At 38.0% G+C, this 20,411-nt stretch overlaps 1 protein-coding gene across 1 annotated transcript; it reads right to left on the reverse strand.

Annotated features, from left to right (window-relative positions):
* Nucleotides 1-5,043: 5,043 nt before the first annotated feature.
* On the reverse strand, nt 5,044-20,154 carry RWDD1 (RWD domain containing 1; the record flags this gene model as incomplete). The annotated part of the gene is made up of 7 exons (XM_084228037.1): nt 5,044-5,313; nt 7,632-7,694; nt 8,183-8,315; nt 9,027-9,170; nt 10,058-10,188; nt 12,694-12,759; nt 20,082-20,154. The coding sequence occupies 7 exons, from the start codon at nt 20,152-20,154 to the stop codon at nt 5,192-5,194; spliced, it is 732 nt and encodes a 243-aa protein (XP_084084163.1). The 3' UTR covers nt 5,044-5,191.
* Nucleotides 20,155-20,411: the final 257 nt, after the last annotated feature.

The following is a 20,411-nucleotide window of genomic DNA, read 5'->3' on the forward strand; positions in this document are numbered from 1 at the left end:
AAACAGCTAGTACTAAATATTCTTGGTGTATAACAGCAGTACCTACATGACTTCCATACTTACAAGTATCTTTAGTGGAGTATCCTCTATGCATATTTATTAGCTAAGGAATTTGCTCCCTAGAAGTCACCTGATTGCACTGATTCAAATTCAAGGCAAGGCTTTAATTATATTTATCTCATTTAATTCTCCCACAACCAAGTAAAGGGGTTATACTTTGTGACTCAGCAGCATATGCTGAGTATATTTCTTGTTACCAATCTCATCTTATTCTCAACCCTCCTTCCCTCTACAAAACAAAGAAAATTAAATCTATGGATTAAAAATCATATATCTTCTCCAGTGATAAGCAGTGACTTGAGGGAGGTGAACTTAATAAAGACAATTTAAATTCCCTGTGAGAGCTGTTTCTCCCCTCTCCGCAGTTCTTCCTTATCCCTCCTTCTCAGAAAGGCACACGCGTTGGAAGAAGCCCAGTGTTCAGATATTGGTGGAGGAAGACCCTGTTAGTCTGAACGCAACAAAATATAATCCTTTCTCAATTTACATAGCAATTGCATTTGTACACAATTCAGTAGTTACTGACACTGTACAAAGCAAATATTGAGTTTATATGCAAAATGGAATGAAGCTGAACACAGGTAGTTTTTTTCAGTCACAAAAGTACAGAGGAATATTAGAAAAATTGTGCAGGATTCTTAAGTTTTTTCGTGTTACAATGCTCCCTACACCAGGAAATGTCTTCTATCCCTAGCTTTTACCTTTTCTGATATACTGTGACAACCAAAAATACTCCCCCACATATCCAACCCCACCCAGAACCACTTCCCTATCTCCACTTGGGGTGTGTGGGTAACACAAGGGCACAAACTCAATACCCATCTGTAGAGGCAGGACTGGACACTGAGCAGGTTTTCTGATCCAGCAGACCAGGTAAAGGAGGAGTCAGAGTCCTCAGTGGTTTTGCAGGTTTTTATTGGGATTACCAGGTACACGGCAGGCAGGGGTGCTGGGAGGCCTCCCAGCCCTCAGCAGGTCTTCACTCTGGGCTCTCCGGCCTTCTCTCAGCTTCTGCTGCTCTTGCTACTCTCTTGGCTTCTCTTTTGGCTTCTCCTGGTGTCCCCGTGACGCTGCCCTTAAAAGCCCAGTCTTAGCCCAGGTGAATCCCATCTACCTCTGCCCACACCCTATTCCAGGTGCCCGCCATCAGGCATGCATTCAGGACCGCAAGGATCTATCATCTATCCTGATGGCAGGAGGGCAGAAAAGCCTGACATTTTTCCTTGCCCTACACCATCTGTAGGGGCCAGCAGGAAGGCACAGTGCAGATTCTCTATGACCCAAACAGACAGGTAAAGGAGAATTCTGGAGCCCTCAGTGGATTTTTTTTCAGGGCTTTATTGAGCGTTTACCAGGGACATGGCAGGCAGGGGTGCTGGGGGGCCAGGATACTGGCAGGCCTCCCAGCCCCCAACTCATCTTCACTCATTCTGGGCTCTCTGGCGTTCTTTCGTGGCCTCTGCTTCTCTGATGGTTCTGCTGTCTCTCTGTTGCTTTCTCGTTCTCTGCTCTACTTCTGCGTGATGCTGCCCTTCTAAGCCCAGTCTCAGCCCAGGTGTGCCCACCTATGCATACCCACACCCTACCCCAGGTGTCTGCTATGAGGCCTGCATTTAGGACCACAGGGATCCATCATTAATCCTAATGGCAGGAGGGCAGAAAAGCCTGATACTTTTTTCACTTACTCTACACCATCACACTGAACTTTTGCTCTGAGCAGGTTCTGTCCTATCGTTATTCTGCCATCGGGTCACCATGATGCTAGAATTTAAATCACTTTGTAAGATGTTTTAGTTTGTGTTCTCCCAAGAAACAGACATAGGTGCATGTAGATCAAAGAAGTGCTCTCAGGACCACCTGTGAGGGAGTGAAGAAAGCATGATAGACCAGGGAGAACCTGACCTGTAATACTGTGGCCACAAAGGCCAAAACTGTATGTATTGCATATGGAAGAAAGGAGCTGGGACTCCCAGAATTGTTCGGACTTAAAGTGGTTTTGCTGCCACAGATGCAAATGTAGCATAACACTTAGGCAACTGTAGCTGGGGGGAGGAGGGAAGCCAAGCTGGTGTTGTCCAAATTGCTAAATAATCTGTTCTCTCTCTGAATAAGTTTTTGATGAAATATTGGTAAACAGAAGATGGAATGTTGTCTTAATCTCTTTAGGCTGCTATAACAAAAGAGAAAAATATAAGACTGAAAAGTCTATAAACAAGAAATTTATTTCCCAGAGTTTTGGAGGCCAAGAAGTCCAAGTTTATGGTATCAGCACATTAGTGTCTGGTGAGGCTTCCCTGCTTTTTCACTGTAACTTCATATGCCAGAAAGGACAGGGAATTTTCAAAAATCTCTTAGGAGAGCACTAGTCCCATTCATCACCTCCCACAGGTCCCACCATCTAATATCATCACCTTGGGAGTTAGGATTTCAACATAATATATTTGAGGGGGTCAACATAAACTTCAGTCCATAGCAGTGTATTTCTTCGTAACTTAATGGTAGGGCAGATGAAATAGGTGGAATGGCAAAGTTGAGAGAGCTCAAAGTCTTGCAAAGAACTTCACTGGTAACAGACTACCAATACTGAACATGCTTATTAGTTTTCCCTTTTAAAATAAGTCTTTCATAATAAGAAAGTATTACAATCCCTACTTTACAGATGAGAAAACTGAGGATCAGAGGGTAAGTCAATTTTTTTCAAGTTCCCAGAGTTAGTAGAGGAGTTCATTATTCCAATTCTCATCCTTACCATATATATTCATTCCAAGGTGCGCACTAAATTTCAGTGGTGAACAAAAACATTTTACTTTAGTATTAAACTTTTTTCCCCTGTTCTCAAGTTCCCTGGGGCTGGCTCAAGTGTGCCAGTAAATTATCAATTGAATATCTCTGTCAGAGACAAATCCTAACCTCCCTATATAAAACATACACATGCACAGATACAGTTCCCATCTCAAATACAATCCCATAAAATTAGTTGATAATAAAGGACTTTTAGAACTTGGAGAATTTGCCAACACTCTCCTTTAGCATTATTTTGCATAAACATCAATACTTATCTTTTAAAACAAATACCCTTAGTATCATATGCTAATCTCTTAAGGGCCTTTAGATAAAAATGGATAGATACATTTAACACCTAAAAAACAAAATTAAATCAGAAGGTACATTTAAATTAATATCATGAAGTTTTTTTAAACTATCACAAAAGTATATGTGAAAAATGTTCTAGATTCCTATTTTCAAAAGTCTAAGATCCAAAAAACCCCAATCTATTACAGTTACCATTTTGGATTCATTTTAACAACCATCTCATATTTAGATATATTTGGAACTGTAATGATCAAAACGAACAACCTATTTCTTAATATCTTAGGCATGTGGTCGTAGCCCATATTCCAGTAATTTCCAGACCCTGAATTTTTTTTAGCTTAACTATTTGTTTGCAGCTGTCAGTAATAATGATTTCATCTGTCCACTGAGCCTCTTCATTTATGCAAAAAAAGTCTCTTTACCTGAAAATTCAAAGATTCCACCTCCAGGCTTTTCTAATATTCTTGGGGATTTGTGCGCTCCACTTCAAAAATACATAGTTTCTGATTAATTCCCAGAATATAATGTCAACTTGCTGCACTTCCCCCTGCAGTGACCTTTAGAGCTAATGGCTTTCGCCACCCTCCCTAGGTCGGCTGGGCACCAGCCTGCAGGGGGAGAACAGCAAAACACCCTGAAGCAGGGGAAGTACAGCAAAGTTCCCTGAAAAGACAAGCTTATCAAAAGATAAGACCACCAGGAACCACTACAAGAATGCTAAAAAACCTTATCCTGTCTTTCTAGAACTACTTTCTAGAACTACAAACTTCAATCCCTTATTGTCTTTCTAAACTTCCTTCTTTCTTCTATAAAGGTCATTGCTTGTTAATTAAAAAATCATATGAAATCCTTAAAACAAGGCTGACTCAAATGAAACATTACTAAACCCTGTAATAATTAAAATACAGTTTAGGTAAAAAAGTAGTTAGTAAAAAATGCGATTATATAGTTTAAAAACAAAACTAATGGTCTATCTACTTAAGAATGAGGCTGGGTCCAGATGTAAATCACCGCCCTGTCAGTGATAGGCTGAGCCCATGAGCAAGCTGATTTTGTTGATATTCATTGTTCCTGTGCTTTTGGAAAATATATATATACTGGTCACAAACTCAAAGAAAATTACACTCAGATTTACACTCTCTCTTGAAGTGTGTCTGTTTGTCATTTCTTTAACCGAATCCCTGACCACCCTGCGCAATCTCTCAACCCTGAGACGGCCTCATCGTTCACTGCTGTGCTGGTCCGCGGCATCAACTTACAAAGTTTGTATCTACTTTGGATAAAAATATCTGGAACCATTATTAGAACAAATCAGCTTGTCTTCCTATCATTAGGTTCTGCCTGCATTTTGAAATGACAGGGCAAAAATTCACTTCAATACCTGTAAGAAATATAAGATTTTAAAACATGTGTGAACAGAAGGTGGAATCATTAACACTTCAAGTCTTCACTGACCTCAGCACTACATTGCCCACCATTACTTTTCTAGACCTTACTTGAATAGCCTTTTCAGATTCTTTTGCATCTCCTAGCCACTTTCAAAAGGGATCTCCTCATAGAAAAAGTAAAGTCTCATTTAACGTAAACTTTTGTACTTCTCACTGTATAGAAATACTGAGTATTATTGCTATTCCCTTCTACTGGTCTAGAGTCAAAGATAGTGAAAAACATTAAATTCCTCAATGAAACGTTTGTCTTCAGTTATTAGGTTTTTACCTTAAGGTCTGATTCCAAAAATAAACATGGATTTGATATTGCTTTGTTTGTATGTGGCATATGTGCTCTTGAATAGATAGTTATTTGCAATAGCACAAGTGATTTCTGTTGGGGTGAGCTTCTTCCCACCAATAAGAGGAATTTGACATTTCATATTTGAAATTTTAAGCTCAGTTTATTAAGTTCAATGATGAAAGTTATCAGAAGAATATTCTCCTGAAAATTATTTTTTCTTAGAAAAAAAGAAAGGAAAATTAACACCCTCTCAGCAAAGCCACAGATGCTGTGGCAGTCAAGCCTCTCTGCAGATGGGTTTAGTCCATTAGTCAGTCAAATCACTCTCTGGGTCAGCAGGATTATAGTCTGGATCATCCTCATCATCTTCCAGCTCCAAGTCATCCATTTCCTGGAACAGAGACTCATCTACCTCCACATTGTTTCCAGCTGCAAAGAGAAAAGATTTCACCTTCAGTTTATTCTCAGGATGAAAGATACAACTCATTGGCAGAATCAAACAGAAACTTGATGCAATCCTAAACTACTACTGCAAATCACACCAACAATGATCTGCATTGGTGGGCAGAAATGCACACTTTTTAAGAGCAACTTCATGCTTCAGTTCATAGCCTAAAAAGAGAAGTTATTACCAAAAAATCCTGCCTAGAATGAATTATTTATATGGCAGAAACTGAAGACAATGATGATATGTCCTCATTATCCAAAGTTGATTATTACTGACCATGAGACTGCTATCAGTTTGTCTCTTCCCACAGTGGCAGCAGATACATTATTAAATAAAGCTCAACTATTCTTCTCAATTAAATGATAGATTTGATTTGATCTTTGCCCTCATCATTCAGTTCTCCTGTAATCAGTGGTATGCCTTTCTTTCTTTGTGAGATTCCAAGTGTTTATAGGAAGGCCTGTAAGGGAGCAATACCCAGACTTTGCATTAAACCTCTTGCTCCTCAGTTTGTCTAAAGTACAAAAAGGTAGGCTATTTCAGCACTCTCAGATCATCACAATCTCTAGCCCATTGCAATTTAACTCAATGAGAATGAGTCTTGCTTCACGCATATGAGTTCAGTACTAAAAATAACTGGTAAGTACAAGCCAAACAATAACAGACTTTTGATTCGGAGAGGTAAAAAAGGCTTCAGAGCTGATGACATTTGAAATAGTTTCATGATAAATTTGAATTCACCAGTAAGAAAAGGGACCAGGATGAAGTCATTCCTAAGTAGAAGTATATATAAATGCAAAACGACCTCAAAGGCTTCCAACTGGAACAAAAGATTCTTGAGGAAAAATTATCTGGGAATAACACAGATGAATAACACAGTTGACATTATATTCTGGGAATTAATCAGAAACTATGGTTTTTTGAAGTGGAGCGCACAAATCCCCAAGAATATTAGAAAAGCCTGGAGGTGGAATCTTTAAACTTTCAGGTAAAGAGAGTTTCTTTGCATAAATGAAGATGCTCAGTGGACAGACGAAATCAGATTAAAGGATTGTATAAATCAACCTTTTCCTCTAAAGAGTAGAGAACCATCAATGGGTTTTAGGGAGTGAAATGCTATGACTACATATGGGTTTTAGAAATATCACCTCAGAGGTAGTAACTACAGAGTACATCTGAATGAGGAAGAGACTAAAGCAGGGAAATAATTTAAGAGGCTCAATGTGAAAAATAATAATACTTTCAAATCAGGAGGGAGGAGCTGAAAAGACATTTCAGAGGGAAAAAAAATGGACAGATCCTGGTAAGTTATCAACTATCAGGAGATACTTGATCTACTGGATAGGAAAGGAGTCTAACGTGAATGAAGATAGTAAAACTTCTAAAACTTCTAAATTGTTGTGAAGCTTAGTTTTTTCAGTCTAAAATATCTTAACACAATAATTGGTAAGGTGAGCTCCTAATGTGAGAAGGGAAAAGATGAGGATGTCCTTGCTGTTTTATTTTGCTTTGTGTTTTTTGAGGTTCTAAAGATCTTGGGACAAAAATGTAGTAAGATTCTTGTATGAAAAATTATTAAAATCAGTATTTAAAACTTGTCCTGCAAACAGTCCAGGAACAAGGTTGAAAGGCTAGATGATACATGATCCCCAACTAGCAAGAAGGGCATGACATGCAAAACTGCAGTTTGCATGAGTGGAATGGCTAAGGATGGAGCCCATTTAAGAAACAATTTAAGTCATAAGCTTCCTGAGGGCAGGGAATTATCTATACTATTCTCTGCTGTATCCTCAGCAGCCAGGACAGTCTTTGGCTTATAGCAGGAATCAATAACTATTTATGAATGGATGGATATAAGACTGAATGAGTGGTAAGGATTAGGATATAAAGGAAAAGGCAAGCATAAGGGACTAGATGCGTCAGAGACTGCAAGAGTAGCAATGAAGTATAAAATTTTTGGTTAGAGGGCCTCCTAAGAGTTCCAGATTTGAAGTTTTCATAGAGCTTCAGGACAGACCATGGAATACAGTTTCCATAAATTTGTGACACTAGAAAATTGAAGAAAGCAGGTCACCTGAGTCAGGGTGGCATGGTTTAAGTTGTTAGAGGCCAATATGACTATAATTGTTTAATTAATGCTATCTTTACAGTTGGTTAAGTTATCAAAAAGTTTTAAAAAAATCAAACACTAGACTTTATTCTCAAAGTGTATTTGTACTGTTGAGAAGAAAAATTAAGTTATCACTCTGATCTTCATGGTTCAATATTAAAAGCAGCACATCATATGGAATTATCTTACCATCCTCCAAAAACTGGATATCAGATGTGTCAAGATTATGATCTGTTTCAAATAGCTGTTTCCCTAAAAGAAATAAATATGTTAAATTCAAATTAGAGAGTATTCTTCCATTTTCCCTACAACCTTTTAAAAAGTACAATAATCTAAGAAAACAGGTCTGAAAACCTGTTTTTCTGTGAATTTCAATACATTTATGAGATCAGTAAGCAGCTAAGAGGCATATAAAATGTATCTTCATTAAAATGGAACAAGTAAAAACTTTGTCTGCCTAAGTCTTAGAAAAACAAATGAGTTTGACTCCACTACTTCTAAGGTATGACCCTGAAAGTCATGATAGCCTTATCTGGGGATTTATTACTACAACATTTAAATCAAAGTCATAAAAATTAATTATAGTTATGTGTGAAGAAACGTCATGCTGTAGAGGTTACATGTTCTCTTTTTGTCCTAGACACCTAAGGATTATTATTTTCTTGTACAAATCTGTCCAAATAACCCTGTCCAACAGGAGGTTTTGCGGAAAACAGGAATGGAGAGAGGGGGGTTCATACCACTCAATTTATTTTTCCCTGCTTGTTCTTCTTCTTTCATTCGTTTCTTTTTTATTTCCAAGAGTTCTGCATCAAACTTGGCTTTCCAACTTAAGAAATTCTCAATTGTAACAGGAGTGCCATGAAATAATTGCTTAGAAAATAAAAGACATAAATCACCAGATAAATGAGACAATAGTTTAAACACTAAAGCTTAATGTCCCCTACACAAAAGAACAGTTACAGAACTTACTTTACATAAAAATTAAGATTTCAAGTTTTGAAATATTTAATATGATTTTTAGCTACACCAGCTACTCTCACTGGTTGTGGCAATTTACTCTGGAAAAGTCTACTTTTTATTTTTATTATAGAAAACAAAGATAATATGGAATTTATCCCCATTGCTATTCACCATTATGAACAGTTTTTGCTGTATTACTTTGTTTTGCAACCACATCAATTTATAATGCTAATATAGTTTATCTTTTCCACTTCATTTCAGAAATTGGGGTTTTCTTTACATTTAGTAAATACCTAAATCACTCTGGTGGGGATTTTATAATTATAAATTCTATGCCATATTTCTCAATCTTACCTGCATGAGCTTTACTAATATTTACTGATTATGAATCATTATTCATGCTATGCCAACAACCCAAAGAGGGACTTCTAAAATTTTCCTTAGTAAAGATTTTCTTAAATTCTCTTTATAAAGCTTTACTAAAATTTATTTTTATGATTTCCAAAAAAAAAAAAAAAATCACTGAAATTTCCAAAAACTAAACAAACAATTAAAAAAAAACTAAACAAACAAACATGGATTTAACAGAATAATGAAAGATGATTTGGCTTTTAAACACACCTTTTCGGCTTCTTCTGCTTCTTTTTCTTTTTGTTTCTTTTCTTCTTCTCTTCTAGTTTTTATTTGATCGACTATTTCATTTAATTTTTCTTGCACAGCTGTCACTAAAGTAAAAATCATCACCATACCAAGATTTTCTTCTGCCTATTTTAACAGTAAAAAGAGTTGTAGTAGGAAATGTAATCCTCAGATGAATAAAAATTAATCTATGAAAAACATCTAGCCATAGTCACTGAACTCTATACATTTATATATACTATATATACCCTCTCTCCCTCTCCACACACACATGCACACGCACGCACACACACAATATGACCACTAGTTCAATTACACCACAAGTTCAGACACCTGGATAAATGAACATTTAAAAGCTAAACATATATGTGATATTAAATGATATTAGAGTTAGTATGTCATTCTGGTAACAGTGAACAGGATACAGGATCAGTTTAAACTCATGTCAGATATGTCCTCTTTCAAATTGTACTCTCTAATAGCTCTAGATATTTTTAAAATACCATAGCTGCCATTTATAAATTTAGGGAGAATGAGAGGTGAGAAAATGAAAAATCCATCACCAGTCCTCTTCCCAGATAGTAGGCAACTAGCCTGCAACTGATCAGAGGGAGTGGGAATTTTAAGCATTTCAAAATTGGAATTTTAAGCTGCATGAGACATTCTGAGAACCAAATTGAAATGGTGTTTATTACAAGTACCTACTGGGCTTTTTAATCACCTAAAAGTCACAGTGCTGACTAAGCTTCAAACAGGGGTAGAGAAACAGCTTTTCTTAGTCAAATTTTAAAGATACGGTACAAAACAAAAAGTAAGATGCTTAGGGAATATGCGTGTGTGTGTGTGTGTGTGTGTATACACATATATATCATGAACTTTGCTTTTTCAATGTACTGTTTTTTATATATATATATATATATATATATATATATTTAACAGCATTTTCTGACTTTTAAAATTAACCTGTAATTAATTTTATAAATGTTGTTAAAAGTTAAATGTTAATTACTTACCTGCAATGCTAATAATTTTAAAATGTCTGAGACATCATTATCTTCTAGATTTTCCTGGGAGAATATTTCATAAAGAGGAGCTTCATCTGGGTATTTTTCACTGTATGTAAACTTGAGGGTAGTCTGGACAGCTAAAGAAACAAGAGTCTGATATGAATACCTTAAGATATAAAGTATGGAGAGATCAACATTTTGGCTGAACATGTGTCAATGAAAAGAAGCACATTAGATTTTTCCGGCAAAGAAAAACAAGGTTACTATGGAACCAGATAATCACTAACATGAACAAGTCAAACCACAAATATAAGTGAAAAAAATATGTAACTCATGATATGCTTACTTCTTATTAGTATTTTACCATACTGCATATCTGAGAAAGAGGATGAATGAAAATTATTCTTTTTAAAACCCCCCTTAAAGTGAACAAAAAATACTGAATCTAACGTATAGAAAAAGTACTACCACCTGAAACTCTCAGAATCAGTTTCCACTCCAGAGATATGGCTTTAGTTCTGGAGACTATATTTCTATCTGTACAATGCCAATAAGTAATTGCTAGTAGGGCATCGCTATAGAACATGGTTCTGAAATGCACAGTTTGAAAAGTGGTTTAAGAAACTTTTTTTTTTTAAAGATTTATTTATTTTTAGACAAGCGCTGGGGTACAGGCCAGAGGCTAGGAGGGTGAGAGGATTCACCAGAGACAGAGCGGGGAGCAGAATAGGCAGACGACCGAAATACACTGCTGAGGGGAGCAGTGGGCGCGACAGGAGAGGTCTGCCACGCCATGTAGGAATCTCCCTGGCCTGCCAGAAATCGAACCAGTGCTGCAGAGGCTGCGGACAGCTTCACAGCACTGCACTCAAGCCGCTGCGCCACTGGGGAGGCCCAAAGAAACTTTTTATCTCACTCATCCATACAATCTTACTCACTCTTCTGTCCTGTGCCAATTCATGGATCTGAAACAGGAGTGAGATTTTTACAGGCATATCAGAGCAAGGTATCTCTTTCTGCAGCCCAGACCCGTAAATTTTCAATTCTATGGAAAATATCTGCAATTAAATAGTAGTGTTCAAGAATTTGTGTTATATTAGCAACAAGTGATCCTTTATCTAGATTTCACCTTTCTTGTAACCCACATTTTTAGTTACTAAAACCTGATTTAAACTCAAATATAGATGTTTCTCCATGAGAAGGAAAAAACATCTTAAAATGTGCTGGTTTGATTTGGTTTTAGAATTGTATGAATCAATGGATATATGACGGAATGTTACATCAGTAATAAATGTATAGTATCGTTGATGTTTTTCTTTCTTTCATCAGCACATTTCTAATTTTATTTTAAAAAAATATTTAATTAATTTATTTATGCATATAAGAGCTGGGGTATAGGCCAGAAGTGCCGGGGGTGAGAGGATTCACCAGAGACAGAGTGGGGAGCAGAACAGGCGGACTGACTGAAATATGCTGCTGAGGGGAGCAGTGGGCAAGACAGTGGTCTATGCCATGTGGGTTAGGTCCCTAGCCGGGGATCGAACTTATGCTGCAGTGGCTGCTGACAGTTTGAGAGTGCTGAGACTTAACCCCTTGTGCCACGAGGGAGGCCCCACATTTCTAATTGTATTACTAGAATAAGAATTTTTAGATTTACTGCTTATTGATTTATTAATATATTGATTCTACTATATGATGTAATGGATATTCATTACAGAAATTTAGGATCACACTAAGGAAAAAACAGAGTTAATAATATTAATACAATTAACAATTCCATCAATAGCCATCACTGTATAAAATATATATATAAAAAATGATATCCAACTTTTAATTTAGATTTCAGGAATATCTCAATGTTAACCTCAGTTTCAATGGTTAAAATAGGTTTAGAGTTATCACAGGATACCACTGAAATTGTATTATTGACTGCTAATGCAGAATTTTAGTTGACAAGCTTAGAGGGAAAAAAAATCCTTGAGGTTAACACAAACTTACATGTTTTCAATACACTACAATATTAACTGAACTAAACGAAAGGTGGCAATGAACTTTAGCCACTCCACCCCAACATCTGCCAAATTTGAATTACTTTAATTTTAATTTACTAGTTTTATCATTGCTTTATTTCAATTTGTGTATTTGTCTTAGTTCTATAGTTGTACAAAAGTTTTTATGCTGATACACATTTAAATAACAGTATACTATCCATTCTGAAAAGAGAAGGAACATCTAAAAATGTGTTTATCCATCCCAATTTATAACAGCAAATGTCCAATAAACAATCAAAATAAAAACACACTCAATGGAATACCACAGCAACCACTGAAATATGTGTACATACAGACTTGTTTTGAACAAAAATCTCCTATCTTTTTGTTATCTGCTATATTGTTAATGTTTCTGTTTCACTTAAAAAACTAAGCTATTTGTGTCAAAATATATTTCACTGACTTCCTATATGTCTCTAGAAATCATGTTTTACATAGTAAATACTGGGTAGAAACACCATACTCATAATAGGACCCTAACAGCACTGCAGCACTTCTACCCCTGCAATGGCCAGTACAATGGCGGCAGAATGACTAAAATTCCTGAGAGGCTCTAAAAGTACTCCAGCAGGGATTTTTATATAAACTTACTTTCATCATTTTCCCCAGCCTCAGATGTCACAGTAATGGTGAAGCTGTGTGGACTTTCTGATAATACTGCAAGAAAATATACAGAGAGGTTAAGTTATTAAGATCCTTCCTAAGACAGATGTTTTCCCTTATTAGCAAACTATCACTGCTCTCTCCAGAAAGTTGATCCCTAGCTTGTCCTGCCATATCCACAAACACAAACTGAACACAACATTCAAGTGAAAAAATTTTCACCTATTTTTCTATTCAAAACTAAAGTCATCATTAATCTGGAAAGACATCCCAAATAGTAGATACCTTTTAATCAACTCAAAATAATTTACCTTTTAATTCCAAACTTCCATCTATACATAGGAAATTACCTTCTAAAACATTACCAAATAGAATTGCAAAAAAAAGTTTATTATTTCCCATCAAAAACTTTGCACTAATAAATATTCATCATGCTCACTAACTTTTGTACTTATATATTCCAAGGAAAAATTCAGACTCTCCATGACAAAGATTAAATGTTAATTTGTTAGTTTTTGTTTTCTAGCTATCTCTTTCCCCCACATCATGCCTAAAACCAAATTTTATTCTTTTACAAATTACTGAGCTTATACCATCTTTCACGGACTTACAAAATTCACCTTGAACCCAAGTATCAACTTACTTATAATTTGTTAAGTAGACAAGACATGTAATCAATATTTACATAAATAAGAAAGTTCTATATGCTATTTTACGGCCTGATTTTTATCTCATACTATATATGTTTAGTACCTATTTCCCCAGATGAATACTGTAAAAACTCCATGAGCGCCCCTAGATTAATGCTTGGCAGTATTGACAAACACTAAATTCTGGCTTACTACCCTAAGGGGAATGAAAGGAGAAAAAATAATAACAAAGAAAACTTATATTCAGAACCATCAGAAAATAAACAAGGAAAGTTCAATTCACCCATGCCTGTTGCTGAATCTCTAAGAAAAGTTTGTGCTGCATTCCTGACCTGGGAAGCACTGAACCCTGTCAAGAATGGTAGCAGCTCAGGGCCTTTATCTGAAATGTAAGACAAGGGGGGTGTCTGCCCAGTCACCAAAGAAATGACTTAGCTTTTTCTACTTGAGAACTTCAAAGGACATCATAAACATTATCAATGAAACTTTTAAGATAAATGCCTTCATTTTAACTGAAGGTTAGAAGTACTTGAAGCAATGATGAGCATCGTGATTATTAGAACAGTGCTTGCCAGGAGATAAAAGACTCAATGAACTCATTTTAGTGGGTATCAGGCAGGCAGTCCATGCTGAATAAGTGCCTAGAAGGTAATTATAATAAAGATTTTATGATTGGACCTACCAATTTTTTTAACAAACATCTGTAATACATAGTGTCATTTTCGAGGACTCCCTGAGGCTCTATCTCAGTAACAGCTAAAGCTTATTAAGCATTACTTTGTGATGTGTTGTATATTTATATGAAGATCCTTTCATTCTTTTACCAAGGCCATGATTTCATACTGTTACTGTATTTCACCAAACTTAAGGCCATCAAGTATGAGAGGCACCCTACTTTATGTAAGTCAGGAGACTTAAGAAAGGAAAAAGAAGCTTCCAATTAAACTATTATATATAATCAACTGTAAGGCAAATTTCTAATTTGGAGAAGTGTAAATATGTAAAAATACATCTTAGAATCAATGAACTATAATACCCCAATTTTATAGATGCAGAAGTTAAGACAAGGAGCTTTCATAATTTGCTTACGACTATCCAGCTAGTAACTGGCAGAACTGAATAAATTAACTTAAGAGTTTCAGGATGAAACTAGATAGCTATTGAAATTGTCCCAGTGAAGTTAATGAGGTTCTGAACTTGGCTGGCAGCAGCCACAAGAATAACAAGGAAAAGGGAGGAATCTAAGACAGTGTCGGATGGTATTTTGAATTCCCACACAGAGGAAGATGGTACAACTAACAGACACAAGAAACATATACCAAAAAATCAGCTACAATACATTTGAAGGACACAGTGTACTCTCAGTTCAGTATGCAATTAGAAATGGGTAAATGGAGCCAGAGAGCTGAATTTAATTTGGGATCATTCAAAGAGAGCCATTAGACTAAAGGACACAGTCAGAGAGAAAGCAGAGAGAGAAATTAGGGCTAACACCAGCTCTCCCCTCTAAATTTGGAGGGGAGGGAGGAGTAAGAGAAAAAAGTGCCCGGTTAAAGGAAAAGAAGCAGTCAGGGAAGGTAAAAACAAACTCAAGACAACAGCATTATGAAAATCAAGGGATGAGTTTCCAGAAGAGGTGAAGGATGATCCTCCCCATCCCACCCCATGCTACCCCACTGTCTCTTGTCACTGAGTTTCCTAGCAAACAGATGTTCACATCATCATCAGCCTACTGTATGCTGTACACAGTGTGTTGGGATCAGCTGTGAGCATGGGTTGGAATCATAGTCAGCACACTAGAAAGTATCCATAATTTGAACATGAGTTTATTTGTGAGGCCACCCCAGCTATGGAGAGCTGAGTATGACATGGCTGCGTGTGTGGTGGAGGTGGGAGGGAGGGGGGATAAGTGTGGGTAGATATAGGTAGACAATGATCCCCTGGCCCATAGGATCATATTTAAATCCCCAACAAGGCCCTTTGTGATCTGGGCCCTGCTAACTTTTCGGGTCTCATTTTCCATACTCACTTCTCCCTTTATGTTCCAGCAATTTCAAGTCACTTGTCCTTTGAATAAATTTTGCTCTCACAGAGTCATGCTTCTACAAACCCTGCGTCCTTCCCCAGTCTCATTCACCTGGTAACTTATCTCCCCTCATTCTCCAAAACAATTCAACCCCTCCTCCTTCCTATGCTCCAACTGTATCCTATATATGTCTCTTTGCAAGAATTAACAGAATGTTTTGTAAATAGTTACCAGTTGTCTTTTTGAATAGATTGAGCTTGTAATAATGCACATGGCAAATATTTGTTAAATGAGGAAATATGGAGGACATGTAGATTCTGGCAAGAAGATCAAAGAACTGTTCGATGTTGGGAGATACACAGAACTGGGAGGCGAGATGGACAAGAAAGAAGTTTATGAATTATTAATCCATGAGAAATCATGAAAAGAGGCATGGTCAATAAAAGATGGGAATGAAAGAACTGTAGGGCTACAAAGTTATAGTGAGAAAGAAAATTTCAGAATACAAAATTTTTAAAAATGCATTTCCAAGGTGTGGCTTTGCATCTAAAAGAAATGGAAATCAAAACTGTTAATTGACAAAGATAAGGAATTATGAAGTCATATCAGAAAAATGAGCAACTAAGATAGTAAATTTCTAGTAAAGAGTATCCTACATTTAACAGTTACAAAATACTTACACTTACATTATTCCTCCTTAAACAGGTACGGAAACTGAGGTATGGAGAAATTATATAATTTGTCCAAGGACATACATACAACACCCTCGCTGCCAACACAGAGAAAAAGTTATGAGCCAGGTACAATAACAACCAAAAAAGAAGATAGTGGAGAAAACTACTAATAGTCCCCCAATACTCACTCTCCTCCCATATATTCATCCCCTCCTCCAGTTATACCATTTTCAATTGAGCACAGTGACCCACAAGAATAAAAAGAGGCATGAAAAGACCGTATTTTTCAGACTCCCTTTCAAGCAGCCTGAGCAAATGACTAAGTTCCAGTTAATGAGATAGAAGCAAATAATTCCTTTGACAGTTTCCCATAAATTTCCTTCAAGAAACTGCTCTTTCCCCCCTTCATTCTTTTATCTGCTCTACTGCCTAGAAAGGAAATGCTGCCATCTTGACCATGAGGGTGAGATTACATCTTCAAGATGACAAAGAACTAAGACTCCTGGGTCCCTGAGGAGCTTTTGGAATGGAGCCACATCTCTCTTTTCATATGCAAGAGCAATAAACATTAACCTTTTTTAAAGGTTTGGTTGGTTGACTGGTTATGGGGGGTGGGGGGGGTGCAATTTCTGTCAAAGATGAATCTAATCAAACAAGCAAGGAAAGAGATAATGTTTCTTTCTTTTTTTGTGTGTGTGGCCGGGGATCGAACTGGCGCTGCAGAGGCTGTAGGGGCAGCCTCGCAACCCAGTGCTCAACCATTGCGCCACCAGGGGAGGCCCAAGAGATAATGTTTCAAAGCTTGGAAGTGACTAAAATAGGAATGGGAAAGTTACTTAACTGGATTCATGAGTTCTGATGAAGGAATAATTAGCCTTCACTAAAGCTACCAGATTTTCACCAGTATAAGTGTATCAATATACTTCTGAGACAAAAAGTAAGGTTGTTGGGCTGACATAGGGATAGATGATGATAACATTTTACAGACTAAGGATTTCTGTCAAGAACAGAGATAATGGAGACAGTAGCAAGAGGTACACTAAAAAAACACACAAAAATGACATTAAGATTTTCACAAAGAACTAGACAATTGTTATTAAAATAAATCCCTTTGGTTCTTAGGAAGTATCTGTCTTAGAAAAAACTGTTTTCACAAGATCACTTCTGTTCCATCTCTAAGATGCAATTATAACTGTTATATGTTTATGGTTGCTACTGATAAGCTTCTGGTAAGCCTGACACCAAGCAATTTGTTCCAACAAAACTTCTATACCCAGAGGTTTTGATACAAAAATAGAAATAACCAAATTCTACTACCTTAGCAGGGCCTTGCAAAGGAGATAGTAGATCGGGAGAGACTAGTATTTATATTTTAGAAGGCTAGCTGTTAGGAGGGTTGGTTCAATATACAATCTAGCCACAGAATAGGCAAAAAGAAAGTGAATAATGGTTTGTTATAATTCATAACAAATGCAACACCAAACCAAAAGCTATTTGCAAGAAATCAAACAATGGACTTGAAGTTAAATCAGGTCTATATGGTTAGGACTATGCCTGGCTGAAACTGTGCCTCTTCAGCATCCACAAGAGGATCATGCTGTTTAACCAAAGCTTCAATGTCAAGCACTCAGCAATCTATTTAAAAATAAATATGCAGATTTTTTCACTTTCATCATCAACAGCATTAAACAATTACCAAATCTAATATTAAATGCGATTCAAAATGACATTAGAAAACTACCACAAGTAAGTTCTTCCCTAAACCTTGTATGAAAATATTAAAGTTTGGAATCCTCAAGATTTCAAAAGAGGAAACATTTTACTCCAAAATCCTGAGAGGTTTCATAAAGATCCTGATTAAGTGTAAGGCAAAGTTCCTCAAGAACTATTAATCAAGGCGTTTTAGTTTATTTACTGCAAAACTTGTAGGAATGTTTAAAAGGATGACAGACAGGCTCAGCTGATATTGCTGAATACTTGAATGCAGCAAAGATTCATAAATGGCTTTTCATTATCCTGGCTCAGAATCCACAAGGGCCTTTTCATCTGACATATCACATACTAAATTGTATCAGAGCCTAGTACAATTTGAAAGAACCACAAGATTGTTTTAGAGTTAAAATGAATCACTGTTATAAATGTTTATATGTACAGTATTCAATGAGAAATACCTTTATGTCCAAAGAAATGAAATGAATGGCACATTTTATGCTTTCTTGACTCTGTCTACACAGTTTTCATGCCTAATTACATTTCCAAAGCATTGGAAATGACCAAACATCACAATTGAGTATATTCAACAACTGACCCTATGTTCTTTTGTTATTTAGACATTGATATACAAGCAAGGATAGAGAAGGGAGCTAGACTCCATACACACTCACCCAGTTAATGACACTTTTAAACCCCTCTTCACTCATCCCCTTAAACATCCTCACAGCACAGCTGTACTGCTGGTGAAAGAGAACATGAACAGGACTGGCGCTATACAGGGGTAGCTGAGAGACATCTGCCTGTTGGCAAAGCAGAACAAAATTTGCTACCATTGCAAGCAGTGGTCAAAAAGTGGAGCTAAGGAAACTAAGCTAAACAATGAAAGGGAGAGGGGCTGGAGTTTACTAATTGAGAAAAGGTATCTTAGGCTCTGAATTCTCATAACCGGTGATGGGCAACACTAGAAGGAAGGGATGGAGCACTTAAATACCAGAAATTTAGGTTCTATTCCTTGTACTGGCTGTATTTGATCACTTCTCCGAAATGGAAAGTAAATGTGAAAGAAGCCCCATTGCTATGGTTATCTTACAGCATTTTCAGACTCATCTGGGCCAAGACCCAGTTTATACTTAATGAACTTGCCAATCCTATTTATATACTTTAGGCCAACCTATCAAGTAATCTTTTGCTCCCCCTCATCCCACCTGGGGCTAGATCCCAAGTCCCAAACGTCTATAAGGTAAAAGAGGGGTCTCCCTGGTGGCGCAATAGGTTGCCCACAGCACTATGAAGCAGTCAGCAGTCTCTGCTGCACGAGTTTGATTCACTGCCGGCTAGGGAGCTACCCACATGGTGCCGCAGACCTCTCCTGTCTCGCCTGCTGCTCCCCTCAGCAGTGTATTTCAGTCAGTCTGCCTGTTCTGTTCCCCAGTCTGTCTCTGGTGAATCCTCTCACCCCCCCCCCCCGCAACTCTGGCCTGTACCCCAGCTCTTGTATGCATAAATAGATAAGTCTTTAAAAAAAAAAAAAAAGAAAAGAAAAGAAGAAGAAGAAGAAGGTAAAAGAACAGGAAAAGGTTCCAGACCTAACTCAGTACCAATGCTGCCGCTGAGGGCTGGGTAATCCTGAGAAATCCACTTGCCGGTTCTGGGCCCCATTACCTTGCTTGTGGCAAGGGAGTCCAGGCTACAAGATGATTAATAACCCTTCCAGTTTAACAACCTGTGCTTCTACAATGGAACTGAAACTCGGATCACATCATTTATTCATCATTCTGCACAAAATCAGTATATTTAAAAAGGAAAGAGAAACGACAAATGTCAGGGACAACACTACCCTCAAACTGATTTGGGGTAACTTTAAGGCAGCACTCTGAATCCCACGGACTTTAAAACACCATTATACGAAAAACATCGTTTACTCAATGGAAGTGAAAGCTGACACCTTTGTGGCTCTACAAAGAGTACTTCACTCCCCACCTGGCGAATGTGTTTTTCATGTAGTTTGGCTAAACCTCGAGTTTCTGGAAGTTACACCGAAACCTAAGTGCCCCTGACTCAATTTCAGGCCTGACATGCAGGGACCTCCCCCAGACGCTTAGATTGCAGGGAATAAGCGCAGAAAGGGAAATACTCCTGGAGTTACCCGATAAGTGCCTGAACGTGTCAGGAGAGGAACTTGAGAAGAAAGTGACGGCCCAGGTGACCACGCGGCCTCGCGGAACCCGGTTCCATCCCCAAGCCGGAGGCCGAGGGCCGCGGCGGCCCCGCCATGCGGCCCCGGGCACTCGGCCACACGGCCTTCCAAGTCACCTGTGAAGGAGTCGGGGTATATGGACTCCAGAGCCTCCAGCTCATTGCGCTGCTCCTCGCCGTAATCTGTCATCGTGGCCCTCGCTGCAGCCCATGGATCGCCCAACACGCAGGCGGCGCGCTGCAGCGGGACCGCGGCCCCGCCGGTACAGCTGGCGGCGGCCACACGGGCGCAAGCGCAGAGTCCCCGGCTGGGAGGCCCCGGGTCCAAAGCCAGACCCGGCCTGCTGAGCAACAGCCCCGCACCGGCCTCCGCCTGCTCCCTAGTTCTGCGCTCTACTGGTTTGGTCTGATCCAAGGGCCACTGATTAGCTGCCTGCCCCACGCCCG

This window comes from Talpa europaea (genome assembly GCF_964194135.1).
Source record: "Talpa europaea genome assembly, chromosome: 2".
Classification (NCBI taxonomy): Eukaryota; Metazoa; Chordata; class Mammalia; order Eulipotyphla; family Talpidae; genus Talpa; species Talpa europaea.